Below are 18,028 nucleotides of genomic sequence, written 5' to 3'. Positions count from 1 at the left end.
TATGCAAAATACTCAAGGCATCGCTGGAACAGTCCAGAAAATCTAGTCTCCATGTGACAGCGGTGGTGGGGATGCACTGTAAAGCGTGAAGGATGGAATTTACAGGTGTTGCAAGTTAATTGCGCAACAATGTGTATGTTGAGACAACGTTGAGTAATGTGTTGAGATGTGACACAGCGTTCTAACCTCTCAATCATGTGAATACTGTTGCCTTCAATTATATTAATACTGTTTTTTTTTAAGTAATTGACTTAAAGTAATTAGATATGAGTTATCTGACTGAAAATAATCATTCGCTTGAAGTGAAAATCAGTCTTAACAAAAAACGCTACAGATGTACAAAACTTAAGTGTTTCTTGCATGTAGAAATTTATCCCACATTACCCATGCCCATTAAGCTACTGAAAAGGAATGCCACCCAGTGCATCTTTCAGTGTACAAAACGGTGAATAATTAACGTGGAGTTCATTTAAAAAGCTGTGCCAAGAAAATTACCTATAAGAAAATGCACCCAGGTTACACTGAACACTGTATTTGACGCAAACAGAACAAGCAGTATTCTAAATCAGTGCTGCACGATTTTTCGTCTTACCATCTGAAGAGAATGTGATCTTTCAAATTTTATGTGCCGACCCCTAGTCTCTAATATCAAAAAGAGTAAGGGTGTTAAGACAATGACGTTTGTGACACCATGAATGTTACCATCACTGAAAAATACACTCTGTGTATGCTTGGTTTTATGTCTGTACGTAAGCATTACCAGTTTCACGAGTCTTAATTTTACTCATTACATTGTGAATATGATACTTCACTTACATTGCAGTAACAGCTGTAGACATGTATTCCCACTCTGAATATTCCAGGTTTGAAATTTCTCACATCAATATGTCAAATGCCAAATTGCGAGAGGGAGTAATACATCTTTTTTGCTAATAAAACACAGTTGAAAATGACATTTCAGAAGAGGTATGTCTATGTTTGACATTACGTTGCTTGTTACTTAACAAAACAATAGTATATACACAATTTGTGGAGATCACGTTTTTATTATTGTCATTTAACTGTATTTTCTAAATCCAAGAAAGGCACATATTGAGGCAATATCTTGTCAATAATATTATTAATAATACTTGTAATAATACATCATTCATAGTACTTTGTAATACATAATAGTCAAGAAAAAAGAAAAGAGAAGGAAAAAAGAAAAAGTTTATAGAATCACATAATAGTCAGCTGGGTCTTCAGGTGTAGGTAGGGTACCCATTGGGGTGGTTGCTTTCATTATACAATAATTACAATAAGGAATACAGGTTAAGCAAGGTGAAGATGTAGTTCTTACATATCTTTTGTCTTTTCCCTGCTTCATATGTAATGTCTGAGTGCATGAAAAGTTACTGTATAGAACAGTCAGGAAATTCATGTTTCTGAGATCAACGCTAATCTTGTAAGAAATCTGACAATTTTGGACCAAAAATAGGTGGTAGTCTACAACTTCTTCTCTACAATCCACCCAAGAATGGTTTACATTATCAACGTTCATGTTTTGATCACTTTGTTTTATACTGTATGGGTTAGAATGTATGGGTCAGAATACATATACATATGTCCTGTGAACGTCCTGTGACAGAAAGGGCTGACACCTTCATATATAAATGGAGACTGTTAAAGTATCAGGCTGTGGCTCTGCTGAACTCCACACCACAGCACTAAGCATTATTGCACTCATTACTGCACTGTCTCAGTACTTTTATATTTGCACTGCTCATTTTAGCACTGGCTGAACTTCTCAAATTGTTCAGATTACTATTATTTATATTGTACATACAACCAAATGTACATATCTTGTCTATACTGTACATACAACCCTTATATATACACTTCCCTTTCCAACGTTGTCCACTTCACCTCTATGTATACCATATTTAATATATTATACATAGATAATAATCTGTACATATGTTGCTCTCCACTGTCAATAACACTGTACATACTGTAAGATATAGCATCACTTATGCTGTAGTACTTACGTTTACCTGCACTTATCTGTAAATAATACTATTCTTTTGCACTTCTGTTTAGATGCTAACTGCATTTCATTGGCTTTGTACCTGTAGTCTGCACAATGACAATAAAGTTGAATCTACTCTAATCTAATCTAATCAGGGCAGGGATCAGTCCTTCTATGTCAAAAGCAAATTTTGTCATTTTTGTATAGTATGTTTTACTTTAAATTTGCATATCATCAGGCTAACTTAATAAGGTTAAGTAAGGTACAGATGTAGTTCTTACATATCTTTCACCTTTTCCCTGCTTTGTGTGTAATGTCTGAGCACACGGAAAGTTACTGTATAAAACAGTCAGGAAATTTATGTTTCTGAGATCAAAGGTCATCTTCTATGAAGATATTTGCACATAAGGGAAATGTGAGTAAATATGTAGCTGAAAAACATACAGTAGCATGTGTTGGTTTGATTCTATATGAGGGAAGTCATCATTACATTTGTAGCAGTCTCTCATGAGTTTGAATGTATGTGATGTTTGACTTGTATGCAGTTTCACAAACAGTAATTCCGAGGGAGAAACAGTACAGAAATACACTATGCAGGAGACACGCAGAGGAGTGTGCGTGACCAGAAATGTGAAATAAGCCTGTAGAATACATTTGTGTCTGGTGTACCTCTGAATGTAGTCAGGGAAGTAGCTGGCTAGGAAGCAGCATATTGAACACACATCTTTGTGGCACACAAGCTTATCAGTGGCAGCAGAACAGCTAATGTGACACTGTAGATCAAAGATAGTATGTACTATGGTGCATTCAAAACATGAAACAGTGCATACAGTCCTCCGAAATGGAAACAATGCTGAACTGAATGACATTATGTCACTAGATCACTGCTACTATAGAGAATAATGTGCCTATAATCAGGCTGCTGCTTCAACAAGTGGAAGTGGGACCATTTCAGGTAATATAAATAGTGCTGTAAATATTGTATGAGCTACCTAAGATAAGATGTAGACTACCTAAACAGTAATAATATTGGGGTTTCTAAGTCATTGTATAGTCACTATTTATTGAAATCTTACAGAACTATACTACTACCCTGTAAAATATCTAAGTTTTGATTACCCAAACCCAGTGCTAAAGCCTCTTGTCAATATCACTAAGACGGCCCACCAAGCATAACACCTTTTCCAGCACCCTATTGCGACAAGCACACAAAAAAAGGAGAATGAATGGTCAAGTACACACGCGCTTGGACAGAAGCTAAACACTTTACAGCTCACGGGGGACAGCAAGCCGTCATTCCTAGTGAGCAGTCTCTGGTCACTCATCACTGCAGCCAGGTGCAGGCAGCAGTGCAGACTACATCATGGCTTCCCAGCTGTCTCAGAGACAGACGAGGCTACTGAAAAACACAATACTTAGAGGACAGAATAGTGGTCAAGGGGGAGGTCCAGCAGGCTGCCACACAGATAACCTCTAATGGGGCACCCCGGGGCAGAGCCTGTGGGTAGCCACAGCCATAGTACAGTGGGCCAGCACCCACAAAGCAGCTTGAACACAGGAATGTGGAGGTGGTTGAAAAAGCCTTTGGCACTAACAAGCAATAACTAATGAAAGATACAAAGAGTATGAAACTCACGTAGACACATCACAGACATTACTGTTGTTAGTAAATTGCTGTTTTATGAAGAGCAATCATGGATAAATTCACCCTGCTTAAGTCTTCAAAGGCCGATCAGTACACATTGAGAGCAATTTAAGGTCCCACGAGATTGTGGTTGAATCCCTGGTGGCAGAGATGAGATAAGACAACATTCCGACATTCCATCAAGGTGAAGAAGAAGAATTTTTATGTACTGTATTGAAATGATAAACAAAGAAAGTTCCTGTCATAGTGCTCAAATGGGAATACATGTCACATAAGTCCAGCGTTATGAATCAGTTACCTTCCCAAATGAGTTGGAAGCATTTCCAAGTCATTGTCAAGCATTTCAGGCAGCATCTGAAAAATTTGGAAATTAAGATCACGCATGTGAATTAGGAGAGACGTAAAACAAACCCCTGCCCACTAAGTATTATTGCCCAAGCTCACTTCTTAAACGTCAAGATGTGTTTTAGCCTAATCATGCATTGTAAATATGGTTGATCCTCTTATATTTTGAGGGATTTTGAAGAAGTACTTTTTCCAATTATGCGATTATTTTTAAAAAACTAATCTGAGTTTTAAATAGAGAAAAGATATGTTTGAACCAGCTTTTAAAAATTTGAAATGCTACTAATAATTGGAATACATTTACTAAAACCATAAATTATGGGAGCAGTTCAACCCTTCTACCCACTTATTTACCTTTCACTGAGAACATCTCTGAAAAAACCTTACTTACCTCTTACAATGCAATTTACATTATGAAAATGGGAAATATATTAGAACTAAATAAGAAAAACTGTATCATAGCAAGTCATAGTGATACAAATAAGTAGGCCAGTCTTATTGCCCCATAATTCAGTAATTCATAATCATCTTCCCAGCACAGTAAGAAAACATCAAGTGAGAAGAAAGGAAAAAAAATCAGTCTGGGGTTTGCTTTTATTGTTGTTTTAAAGTCATATTTAGAAATACACACACTGTAACTGAGTGAATTGGAATACTGTGTAGGAAAGTTGGACACACTGATCTGCAATTATAAATCTGCTGTGCACTATAGCTGTGCTACAGCCGACTTTTTCAAGTCTAAAAATGTTTTGACTTGAAGATGGTTTAAGCACAATCTCATTTTCATTCCCTGCTTTCCATAATGTGTATCTGCATGGGACAAAACCAGTGGCTTTGCATACATATCCTCTGCAAGAGACAGAGGATTTCACAGACAACCCACACTTTCCACACCAGACAGTGTGGCTTTTCAGAATGCACCCCGTGTCCTTCACTGCCAGCAGCGCATAACTTTACATCATCCACTCTGAGTCTGGCTCATTTCAGAGTGAAAGAACCAGGCACATCTGATATTCTTTTGAAAAATCTGTGTGAAAGGATCAACACTTCATCGTGAGAGCCACAACAAACGCCTACATAACCATGCAATTTTTTCCTATAATGGTTTGAATTTGAACTTTAAAATTAATTCACAGCTACAATGATAAATCATGAAATTCAGGTGGACACCAAGCTTGTGAAAATGTCTCTAATGCAGAAAAAAGCCATTACTAAATATTGTACCCCTCAGTGTATGAAGAAGAACTGAGGCATCACAGTTTCTCAAATGACTGACCTTTCCCACCAATAAATGGCAGGCAATGGACCTCCTTCAGACCTTCTCTTGAATAACAGGATATCAACAATGAAAGCTAAGCATGACTGAGCAGTTTTATGGGTGTACAGAAATAATCAATCTGTTATTTTCCATTGATAGGTACAGACTGTGACTGCATGACACTGAATGACTTTGTAATTTTCCACCTGTTATCCTGTTATGTGCTGTTATCCAGAACTCAATGCAGCTTGTAACCCTGTGAGATTTTAAGCAGAGAAAGATGCACATATGAGTCGCCAGGCAAAGAACCGTGTTCAAAATGTGCCTGTGCTTTTAAATGAAAACTAGGTTTCATTTAGGGAAAATGGGGAGCAATTACAATACATGAATTTATTTGAATAGATTCCTGGGCTGCTTGTCCTCACTCATTCTCACAGACCTCACAAAAATTTCCATCTACATTTGACAGCTCCTGTGTGAATCAGCTTAAAGGATGATGGGAAATGGCCAGACCCACCTACCAGGTCTTATCTGCTGCCCCATTTGGACATGAACACTAAACCTGAGCCTCAATGACCTAGTTGTTAATCCACATCTAAGTGGATGTAGAGAAAATAAACTGTAGCCCTACTGAACAGAAGTCATGTTTCTCTTTATGCTGTTGATTATTTCATTCACTTGCCATGTACCCATGGGCTTACAAGAACATGAGCATTCTTAAAATTCTGCATGCAAGTACTATCAACTAAATGTTACGGATAACCCTAAAGCTAAATTTTATTTGATTTTTACATTTTTATTTTGATATTTCTATGTGCATATATAGTTTATGGATCCTAAAAATACAGTGTGTATTTACAGTGGAAATCATTTTGCAACAGATAAATACACTCATCAGATCACTTTAAGAAAGGCAATTTCTTTCACATTTGTCACTCATCTGACAGTTGAATATTAAATATTCCTTCGGTTTCTGGTGTACAAGAAGGTCCACACCAACGGTGGCATCAGCGCATTACTGCTGCAGTTTACCAAATCAAAGCATTGAAAAAAAAACAATACTAACAGTGCAAATTACAAAATAAATATGATTACACTAAATGGGGTCTTTTAATCCCTACACAGAGGGTCTTTAATGTTGGCAAACAAACACCATTCTGATCCACCTGTGATCAAAGCCAAAGTGAGCTGAAGTTCTGGGGTAATCCACTCAAAGTATTTACCTAAGGTAGTCTGACTTTATCAGACTGGTTTGGTGCTGAATAAGTGGATATTAGATAAGGCACCCATTGAGGGAACAAATACCACAACTTGGTCAAGGTGACACTAGATGAACAGTTCTAAGTGCGATAGTTTACTGCTATCCTGTACATATTACCCAGCTTTTCATTGTCTTTTGGTGCCGTTTTCAAAATGCACTGTGAAAGCTGTTAAATCAGACATACAGTGTAGAGTCAAAAACTATATTAACTTCATCCTTGTGCAGTTCTGGACTGTGGAGAACGTTTACTTCTAAAAGCAACAGTAGGCCATGTTACTGGTAGGAGACAACAGTAATAATACATATTTATAATTTTTTTCCATTAAGCATTAAAATTATTGACTGTTCGAAGAGCATGAAGATACAAGGAAAATATCTGACCATTTTCAAGCTTCCAGTAATTATGACTAAGGGTGAGCAATGCTGTTTATATATAAATATTATTTACTTATATTTGGTGATCCAGGAAGAGAGAGAGGAAGTTACGGGAAGTCTGTTACAATACAGAATGCGTGCTCTTGTCTTCCGTGCCCCCCACACTAATATAATGTTATCTCACGCTACTTTCTAGAAACGGAAGAATAAATTAGATGAAGTTAGAAAGGCAGGAGTTATAGTTTTATTGTGTCATAATCTGGAGTTTATAGTTAATGGGAAGTGTAAATACAAATAATGTCAATACGATTAATCTATATATTCTAAGCATGACTTAACTGACTAAAATATGAAAATATACACTTAGCTCTTAAGAACACACCAAGTTTAACTGGGCAATCTGTTTATTCAATGTACGCTTCAGGTGTACACTTCTGTTTATTTGGCTGCTAATAGCAGCTAATGTTGTAGATAATGTCAGTTTTTTCCCCAGAAAGGAGGGTCACATTAGAATACTCCTGCTCTCCTGTCCTAAGCATGAATAGCAAATTCACAAAAATGCACACAGCACAGTTCATTCAGCAAAAAAAGATACGCAAGTGATAGGCATGCCCTTACTTGGATCTTTTTCATAAACTGCCACAAAGATTTGAAGATTAAAAATGGAGCTGGAGTTAGCACAGACCTGACCTTTCTTTAGCTTTTCCTCTAGAGCACTATTCACTCCCCATTTCCCAAGAGCAAAGTGAAAGAGACAATGTAGACATAGGAGTAAGAAATTGCATACACTTTTTACTCACAACAGATGATCAATAGTGGCAAATCATGATCACAGTAGAACTGAAGATACAATGTGAAAGCTAACTGCAAATCAGGCTAATTTATCCATTAGGCGAGCTGCTGGCACACAAAAACATTTGTATTACTGTTTCTTCACCTGGTGCAATTATCGCAAACAATGCATTAATTGGAACATTTTAAGGCTTTAATCACCTTGAACAAAAAAAAAATCCCATAGAAGAAATTGGTTTGAAACAAGAAATACAAAGCGTTGCACCATAACAGTATAAAGTGCAAAGTTCACTTGTGAGACGACCAAAAATCAGTCAGCCATCAGAAAGAATACCTTTTCTCTGGTTTATTTTCTACAAAAATGGTTCTCGAACTGTTTGGTGCCCATATGAACAGTAAAGTGCTGTCTTTGAACATACAAAATGAAAAGCCTTCAGTAGATGCATTGCATGATAGTGTTTGCATCACATTTATTTTTACCATTTTAAGGGTAATAGAAAAATTCCAAGTTCCACAGGATGACTGGGATGGTCCTTATGAACTTCACCTCCGCTTTCAGTCCATCAAGGAAAGGAATGGCTCATGGGTGTGGTCACATGGATTTCAACACTTCAGACTGCTGTGGCTTCCCTCCGGAAAACCACCTCTACACAGGCACAGCCCCGAGTCAGGACACCCAACAGACAGCAACTCCACAGGAAGTCAGGGATTTTATAGAAGTAGGAATTTCTCATGGGTCATAATTTTCAATTCCTTGTCCAGTGTGTAAACTGCTTCACTGACGCAGGGACGCTAATGCAGCTTTCCTAGAGAACTGCCACCACAGCTGCAGAGCAGGGGTAGAGCAGGGTTCCACGTGTTGATTGATAGGTTTCAAGATATGTCTCAGAGGTTGAGATGTGTTCGTCCGATGTTGAACCGATTACCCAAAATCACCCGCGTCCTCATTTCCACTACCCACACCAAGGTATAACTGTGAGGTCACTTCAGCCTGGTTTCCATTCCCCAACGTAGAGTCCAGGAGAGCAGTCCCTCAGGGTGGATGGTCCCAGCCAGACAGGTTCCGAAATCAGCCAAGAATCACAGGCTCCAAGGCCTCCACCCAGTCTGCCAAATCTCACCAAAGACACCAACATCCGTGTGGAGCAATTCTATTTAAATGCATTTGCACTTACTAGGCAGATATTTTCATGCCTCAGGATACTGTGAAAGATATTGGGATAGGCAACTTCACAGTCACAGTAATGCCTAGAGTTATTCATGTGGGTGAGTTTGCTTCATTGAATCTTCATTATGCACAGCATTATAAATCTCCAATATCACTATACATTTTGAGACTGTTCTCTTGAATTTAGCTGAGCTTACATACCTGTATGGATTCATTTCTCTGCACATTCTTAACACAACTGAAGTGCATTCATGTGGATGTTATAAGTTATAAGCAACAGATGGTCCAAGATTTGACAGACTTAATGAAGGTGACAGGTTTTCATGGAAGTAAAATTTTATTGAAACAACAAAATCAATTTCAGCCCCGGTCCCTTCTTGTTTTTATAAAGCCTACTTTGGATTTGTAGCATCAACAGCCCCCCCCCCCCCCCACCTCTAGTCCCACCCATTATGTCTACAACTTCCTTCTGAACAGCAGCATTATTAGTCATACACAAACCTATACAACAGGTCAATTTGGCACATTCAGCTCATACTGTGGTGTTGCACACTTTGCTGTTGAAAACAACCTCCAACTAAATGTATACCTTTACCATTTATTGGTTAACCGTGCAAGCTATCCAAATGGTTTCATGTCAAGAATGACAGCAAGTGAATTAATACTCTCATAAGAAAACATCATTAACACTGAACACAGAATCCGCCCGCTGCTCACAGTGATTCCTTTGAAAGCAAGTGATGTTTGCAAGAGCCCACATGCCTCTGCAAGAACTGCACCGGGGGGGGGTTGGGGCAATGAACATCTGACCAATTAAAGACAGTGACCTGAGTGTCTAGCATGACTCAGCACTACAAGCAGCCTCGGGTAAAAGGGTCAGCCTCAGACTGGTTGTAAGATTTGAGAGTTTGGGGTAAAAAGCTACATCAACACACCAGACAAAAGGGCTCCTCTTTCCCTGACTGATTTTTAACTGAGGGAAGTAGAATAATCACCAGGGGTGGGCAGTGTCAGTGTCTAACAGCTGCATGACAATTCAAAGCAAGCCTCCATTGAAACTGGATATTTTGTTGCATGTTTCCAAGTGTCAGCTTCTGATTAGTGTAAGTGAACTTGATGTAAATCTGCCATAACCAAAGAATCCATTGCTTTTGTACAAGTACTGATCAGATTAATGTCAAGTCCTGACAAAATGATTCTTCAGTGGAGGAATTTGTAACCTTCTCCACACCAACGTGAGCAGACATACGTAAAATGCAAACACTGGTGAGTTGCAATTATCAGACAACATATTCATGACGAACAGAATCCAACACACAAGGCAAACGATGTGTTTGAACAAAATCTGTGCAGAGTGACTGCAAAGTGCCACATGAAACCTCACAGGTACTACAGATGACTGAACTGAACTTAAAACTGAACATAACTGTCCCGTGCACATCCCTGTGAACAGACATACAAGATCAGCAGTGATAATGATCAATCTGACCACGTTAACGATCTCAGGTCAATGAGCCCTTCAAAGACTTACAGCTGGGGTAGTGAGAGAAATGGCTGGATTCCCATGCAGACATTTTAACCACTGTACATATTTCAACACCGAGCTTGCAATTCCAGTTCGGATGAAACCATAATGAACAACGTTGAAATGAAAATGAGACGAACCCTGTCCAAGTGCAAGTTCTCTGTATCTGTAAATGAAGACTATAGAAACTTTACATACCATACATTAGAAGAGGACGACAAATATTCCTCCTGTGGGAGGAGTGAGCCCCATCAATGGCAAGCCGAGCTTAGAGAAATACAAAATTCCTTGTCGGGTAGACTAGAGAATAGAGCTGAAATCAAACACCCTCACCATTTCCGAATTATGCTCAATAGTGTGTCACATTCATACTGGTCTTACATTTTCCAGAGGTGAGGAGGGCAGAGAGAAGACAAGCCGCAGCTGCTTCAAGGTGCACTACGATCTGCTCTAAAAGACTGACTGGATCTTTCCTTGAACGAGATGAACCCTCGTTTCAGTAGGCCCCATAACAGGAAGAAATGCTATAAGCCTGGTGTGAAAAATGAACATCACTGAGCAGTACCCATCTGTTTCAGTTTTCAGGCTTCTTAAAAATACACAACAAAATGAGAAAAGTCAGCCAAATGTAGATACTCAATTTCATGTTTAGAGAAGTCTAGAGAAGCATGTTGATGTTGTGCTGAAAAGAATGGTGTCAGTTCAACATGGCCACCTGCATTCAATGAACAGGGCTGTGGCAGTCTCAATCCTGTGGATTTTAAATGTAGCCCTTTGCCTTTTATGTTACTAAAGCCACCGCAGATACACACCTGTAGAGCACCATTAAATAGAAGCCACTTATCTGAACAGTCATGGATACTGACATGTACCTGGGGCCCTGTCCCTTCCTGCATAGGAAAGACAACAGTGAAGAAACCAACAGAGCACCTTGGAGTGCTGTGTATCAGAAGAGTCTAGTACCATCATCTTCAGCACGGCTACAGCCCAATGTGTAGACTTTGGATACAGATATCTTACAATGAATCTACAGTACTAGCTAATGACAGCGTAACATTTCCATTCTGTGTTCTGTGAATTTATAATCAGAGCCAATGGCCTTGCTTCCACATGCTTTCAGAGTCCTTAAGTTTTACACATTAAAAAAAAAAAAAAGTCTGTAAGAGAAGTCAAACTCGGGCATCTGCATCTGTCTGAGATTTTACAGTGCTGTCTTTATTAAAGGATGGGGAAAAACTCATCTCAAAAAAAGTCATGAATTGCAACAGATGGGCAATGTGACGGCCAAGGCAGCTTTTGCATAAAATACTGGCTGACATTCAGGGTGAGAAGACAAAGAGAGACACTTTCGTAGTATTGATATTGAGGAGTGTAAAATTATAACAGAACTTATTATCCCTATGGAAGTCCACAAATAACAGAATAAATAAAAAAGAATAAAATACATATTCACAAAAGAGTTCAGCATCAGAACCTTCCATTTCGATAAATGGGGAAAAAAAAATTTGATCATTTCCTATCTCACCCATTACATTTTTTTCCTGTTTTTAAACAAACTATGAGCATTTGGCATACATTCCGCCGACTTTGTTTCAGTGTCATCACTTCCCCAGTTCCCCTGACACGTACAGGTCGTTTGGAGATCTTCAAAGAATGCGGATTATCCTTTTCTACTGAGACCTCTGTGTGCTAAGGGGGTAGGGTGTAAACACCACACAAAGTTTATCCAGATGCAATGTGGCTACTCAGAGAGGTCTGGCCAAACATGGCAAGTCACATCTTCAAAATGAAATGGAGGAAAAAAAAAAAAAAAAAAAAAAAAGATAATAAGGTCTGCTTTGTCCTCACTAGTGCTTTTGGCCCCAATGAGGGGAATCAATTCTCCCTTGGTGGCATCTTTGATAAGAAATTTTGGAGCAAGCAGAATCCAGACTTTCCTTTTCATTGCCTGGCTTCCAAACAACACAAAGAAACAACAGTACTAGTGCCAGCTTTGTAGTTGCTGTTGATCGTACTCTGCTATAAGTTTCTTTATATGTGCCAGTTTATTGTGCAGATATTCACAGCGGTTCTTCTCCTGGCTATAGTTTGGATTAGTCTGCAGGGAAAGAAGAAAAGTAGATGAGTAAATGACACACACACACATCTGGTTCTGCAACATATTCAGCTGGAATTGTTCCACAGAGGGAACCAGAAAGTCCATATTTGGAAAGCGTACCTTTTTTATTTTACGATACTCCTGTAGTATCTGATTATGGATTGTCTGTGAAAAGAAAGAGACGACATAATTTAGAAAACTTGGGAGCAGTTACAGAGAACAGCAGACATTCCTGTAAGAGCCAGACGGAGACATCAATGCCATTAGGAAACAGTACCTTGTACTTGTCGGTGCCCTGTTGGAGCTGCTTGAGCTCAGAGTCCAGCACTGTGAACTGCCGAGTGATGCCCTCTATCCGGGCGTGCAGGTCACGGTACTCGCTGTACTCAGCGTTGAAATCATTCTTGTAGCTCTGCCGCTGCTCCTGGGAGCCGATCTCCGTGTACTTTCTGCAGGTGAGGAAGGAGGCACAGGGGATCATTCTGCAGTCTCCAAAATAATTCTAGCATTCTCGACGAACGCCTCCATTGGCTTTTTTACATTAATACGCAGTACCATTTTTATGTTAAAAATTGCACAACCTGTTCAATGCCTGCAATCCTCTATTCAATGAGCATAAAAACCTAGAGCAGCCTGACTGGGACAATGGCTGATAATACTGGAAATCACAGCTGCGAATGTCATACTGATGACAAATTTAGACGTGATATAGTGACTGTGACTGTGCAACCCCTCAACAAAGGGGTATGACATATTTACTCTGCAGGTGCATGGGGATGAGGCACACTGTAATAGTATTGTGGGTGACTTGGTTCATGATGTTGTGCTCAGATATGAAAATCTGTGGTTGTCTTCATATTGTGAAGTTAGTGCAGGGATGCGAATTCTGACCTCAGACATGAGCTTAGAAAAATCCGCTATTAGCATGCGGTCAGCACGCGGTCAGTGTGGTGTGGTTTCCTTATTTGTTGTCAGAGTGTAAAGGTCACGATCTTTGACACAGAGTAAACACAAAGCTGCAGTAGGTTGCGAATCTCACTAAAAAATCCATTTTATTCTCATGTTGTGACACTAATTCCCCGGTCGTGTTTCCTTGCACCAAAATCTGAAGGATTGCTTTGATGTTCCCCCACTCCACACTGTTGAACTACACCTACTGATCTTTTTAGTCTCTTTAGTTTTTAGTATTTACATGGGTGATGTTCTCTTGACTAAACAGGCACTCTTCCTCAAAACAATGCTTAGATTCTCCCCCAGTTCACTTCATTTTGACAGCAGCAACGGGCTCGTAACATTTTGTGCACAAACTTAAAGCAACAATAAATCCCAAGGCAAATGTATTTCAAGTTGAAGCTTGCCTTACAACTTTGTGGGTATCCAAACGAGACAGGAACAGGCAGAGAACTCTCCCTTTAAATTCTCATTTTTTACTCACTCTGATGCAGAACACAACATTTCCCATCTTCTGTCAATGACCATTTTAGTGAACAATACATTTAGACATCCCTACAATGGTCTCCTTATGAGCCCTGTCATATTAATTCAACAGAGCACTTAAATTAGAGGAAGTTCATTGTAGTTCCTAAAATAACAAGAGGATACACATTATGGGTCCCTGAGACCCATTGTTTCTGGTCTGACAGAACGTATTTCTGTAACTTTTCGTCTCAGATCAGTGCAAATTACACAAGAAACAGGTCTGGCAAGAATGACAAAACTGACTACTGTAAGAAATACACCCTGCGAGTTGAATGATAACCATTAAGCACCATCACACAGCGGCCTCTAAAGGCTGCCATAGCCATTTCAAGCGCTCAGAAAAAGGTGGCGTTACAAAATGACATCAATGTTTTCAACCAATCATTTGGATATGGGCCTGAAAAATATGACTCAATGATTCATCATTGTTTGCTAACTACTATTTCAACATCTGGCTTTGACAGACTCAAGAAAACATTTTCGTATTGAAATATTTTAAAACAGGTGTAAAACTGTAAAGAATAAGAATTGTAAACCTGATTTAGAATAAATATGACTCTACGATGACTATCAATTCAATAAATCTTAAAGTGTAAATACACTAAAGGTTCTTACATTAAATAGTCTGCCACCTCCGAAGATGATGTAAGAATACTAGAATTGTTGCACGTCCCATTCAGATCTGGAAGGAAACAGAAGGCCACTTATTATCAAGAAACAATAGAGCAGCGTCATCAAGACTTCAAACACACTGACACAGTTGAATAAAAGCTTTTAACATGGTGACACATGCTACACATATAAGAAAATCTAAAATCTGCTGAGAGCAGGACGCAGGGTCGGCCATGGCAATATTGAACACTAGAGGTCAGCGTTTCACTGCTGCACTCTGGCTCTCTGAAATCATTCGTGCATATCTTCGGGGGAAGATGAAGCGAATGTGGCCCTCCAGTCAGTCAGGCTGTTTCTGTGTGGGCGGATCAGGCGGTTCTACCTGCGCTCCCGTGCGGAATACTGCTCTTGGTGCTGCTGGAGCTGGACGTGAGCTCACAGGCCTTCTTCGGCTCTGCCCCACGCTCCTCCCCTCCCTTCCTCTCCTTCTCCTTCTCCTTGGACTTCTCCTTGTCCTTGTGCTTTTTGGATTTCTTCTTGGATTTTCCGTGCAGCGAGGTGGAGGCGGCGTCCCCGGACGGGCCGCTGAGGCCGGGCTGGGGAGGGGAGGAGCCCAGGCTGGACAGGGGGTTGGGCGCAGGCCCCGAGGGGACAGAGGGCTGGCTCAGCCTCTCCGCCACGGCCGCCTCCTGGCCCTCGCAGTCCCGGCCGTTGTGGCTCGAGTCGTTGCTGACGTCCGACAGCGGGTCAAAGGGCCGTGGGATTTCCAGGACGGGGAGCTGGGAGTTGGACGTCATGCCGTCTCCCCCCGGTCCGGACACTTGAACGCCTCCCGTTTGCTTCCCGTTGGAGGAGCTCAGCTTGCCATTGATGGGCCCAGCCGCTTTGCTGGCTAGGTGCGATATCCTGGGCTTCTTATTGGCCAGTGGGTCGATGAAGTCCGCTGCGGGCCGTTTCTGGAGGACGGACACCCGAAAAAAAACATGTCAAACATCCACCAGCAAAGGGTGTTGTAATATACCTGACTAAGATTTCCCCTTTGAACACCTATTCCACAGTGGTTGTAAGTTACACACACCACCAATGGACATAAGAGCATAATAGGGACCAAAGCAGTGACTTCTGAGGAGATCAGTGCTGAAGGCATATTGTAATCAAATGTAATCAAAGTGAAACTGGGAGAAACAAACAGCTGTACATGAACAAAAAAGAAAAATAATACTACAATTACTGTTCATTAGATGCACATTTAGTTATCTGGCAGATCCTCAAGAGGGATTTACACAGTACAAGTCACTGTACTGCACACGCGTGTGTGTGTGTGTGTCTGTGCATGTGCACAAGACCGCCTGTGTGAGTGAGTGTTGTGCACTAAGTCAGACTACACCGACGTCAAGCTGCTCTACGGAAGACAAGACGGCGCTCGATCTCTGCTACACTGATTCGCTGACAGCCACGCCATTTCCACAGCGGCTCAGTGTAACTGTTTATAGCTGGGTCCACACTGCTGCTCGTGGATGTAACCGACCCAACCGCAGCAGAAAAAGCCCAGGTCTGAGTAACACCTCAGCTTCACCCTGCTATACTGCTGTCTGGGCCAGCAGCGCCGGGCCTGTTTGGTTTGGCCCAGGCCTCCATCTCTCTCCAGTCCTGGCTGTCCTGCCACTGTTCCGCTCTGCTTATTTGTTTAGGGCAAATATTTCCAAAGCCCTCATTTAAATGGAAGACTGGATCTGCCAGGGTGTGTGCGAGGGGGTGGAAGCAAAGGGGGCCGGGAGGTTGACGGCATTGACCCTTGACCGTGGCATTAGGGGCAGACTGCTGCTGATTACCTCAGGTCATTCCAGTCCTTCCGAAGGGGACACTCACCTGCGACGGCGAGGAGTTGGCCTGCTCTTTCGGGGGGCTGACGGGGTTCTCCCCGGAAGGAGCCAGGCTGTTCTGGGACTGACACAGCTTCCTGCACAGGAGAGAGAGCAGTCTCAATGTGGAACTTCACAAGTCCGCACAGCCGGTGCGCTTGCGGGCCTCTGCTTCAACCACGGTGTGTAAAGTCACAACACAATCCACTTCGACTGTGAGAGAAACCTCTGTTTAAACATTAACTGGGTCAAACAAGATTTTACAAACCATATGCCCGAATGTGACGTTTCTGTTACATTCTACTTCATTTACTCCATATGTACAATCAGTCAGCGAATGTAAATGTTATCAATCGAAATTAAATTCTTTCATTAGATATGCACAGTCAGGTGTCAGAGTACATCAGGACCCAAATCACACTGTTGATTTGCGTCAGTAAAAATGTTTTGCATCAAAGTTGATGTTTTGTACAGCTGTCAGCGACTGATATACAGCGTTCAAACAAAGATCAAAACGTTCGCCTTCAGGTGGTCTCTGTAAAACTCTGCCGTTTCTGCTCCTGCCGACAGGTCGTCCTCTGATTTGCAGCTTTGTTTGTTCACTCTTAAAACCCAATTTGGCAGCGAGTTCTTTGAAAATGGAAAGGTTGGGTCACCTCGCATGAAAACAAGGAGCGCGCTATTCCCAGCTGAGCCAACAAAGAGGGGGGAGAGCCGATTCTGAGAGGAGGGAGAGGGCGGGCGAAGCCCAGGCCTTCACTGTTACCCACAGGGCACAGGGGCACTGCCAGGCCTGCCTGGTGCTCTATGTTTTGTTTAAAACTTCTTAAAAATTCTCCCATCCCCTCACAATAGTCACACTGCCAATTTCCACATGAAAGGACAGTGGCAAAATTCGGGATCTGCTTTAATCCCGGCACTGCAGCTGACTCTGGAGCAAGTTCAAACGCGAAACGTTGCAGACACAAAGAGTAAGCATGCACACAGACGACCAAATTCACCCCAAATTCCAGACGGAAATTGAGGGGAAAGGAAAGGAGCGGTTGAAGTGTTTTTAAGTTTGGATTTATGTCCGAGTTAACATGCCGTGTAATCGCCTACGTCGGACTCAGTGCAGCTACCAATCAATCACTCATAACGTCGGGGCTGAAGATTATTTCCACACAGCTGGCAAAAATGCGCCTGGCATAAAAACAAGCAGAACTGAATCCGAGGAGGGCGTGTCTGGTCAGTAGGGGGCAGTGTGGCACAGCGTGTGCTGAGCAAGGAGGGCTTCATGCCCCACCCCTGTTGGGGGTGGGGTGGGGGGGTGGCAGGGAGAGAGATGACACAGCCCAGCAGAGGGGCTGCTGTGGTCTGTCTCAGGCTGGACCTGGAACCAGCGCCGCCTGCACACATGGATCAACATGTGCTGGAGAAGTGTTGCATCACAGCCCCTCCAATTATGCCGCAGCATTACTCTCCTCGTGTGTCCGCTGGTGCGCCGCTCCAGGGGAAGCTCACAGTTGTTCGCTGATAAGCCAGCCAGGGCTCAAAGTGCAGCAGAGATATGTATATGTAAAAAAAAAAAAAAACATGCTCAGATCTTTTAGCGCTTTCG

At 41.5% G+C, this 18,028-nt stretch overlaps 1 protein-coding gene across 1 annotated transcript in view; it reads right to left on the bottom strand.

The window, feature by feature from the left end:
* Positions 1 to 9,291: 9,291 nt before the first annotated feature.
* The window catches only part of ell (elongation factor RNA polymerase II), a 43,898-nt gene continuing 35,161 nt past the window's right edge, over positions 9,292 to 18,028 (bottom strand). Inside the window, exons 7-12 of the mRNA XM_036521283.1 lie at positions 16,436 to 16,526; positions 14,949 to 15,522; positions 14,570 to 14,636; positions 12,753 to 12,924; positions 12,596 to 12,640; positions 9,292 to 12,475 (exon numbers count right to left, since the gene is read on the bottom strand). Coding sequence (XP_036377176.1) covers positions 12,359 to 12,475; positions 12,596 to 12,640; positions 12,753 to 12,924; positions 14,570 to 14,636; positions 14,949 to 15,522; positions 16,436 to 16,526 — 1,066 coding nt within the window. The 3' untranslated portion in view covers positions 9,292 to 12,358. The remainder of the gene's footprint in view (positions 12,476 to 12,595; positions 12,641 to 12,752; positions 12,925 to 14,569; positions 14,637 to 14,948; positions 15,523 to 16,435; positions 16,527 to 18,028) is intronic.

This window comes from Megalops cyprinoides, chromosome 2, assembly GCF_013368585.1.
Source record: "Megalops cyprinoides isolate fMegCyp1 chromosome 2, fMegCyp1.pri, whole genome shotgun sequence".
Taxonomy (NCBI): Eukaryota; Metazoa; Chordata; class Actinopteri; order Elopiformes; family Megalopidae; genus Megalops; species Megalops cyprinoides.
Note: the sequence above shows the minus strand (reverse complement) of the source record. Positions and strands in the feature narration are given on the sequence as shown.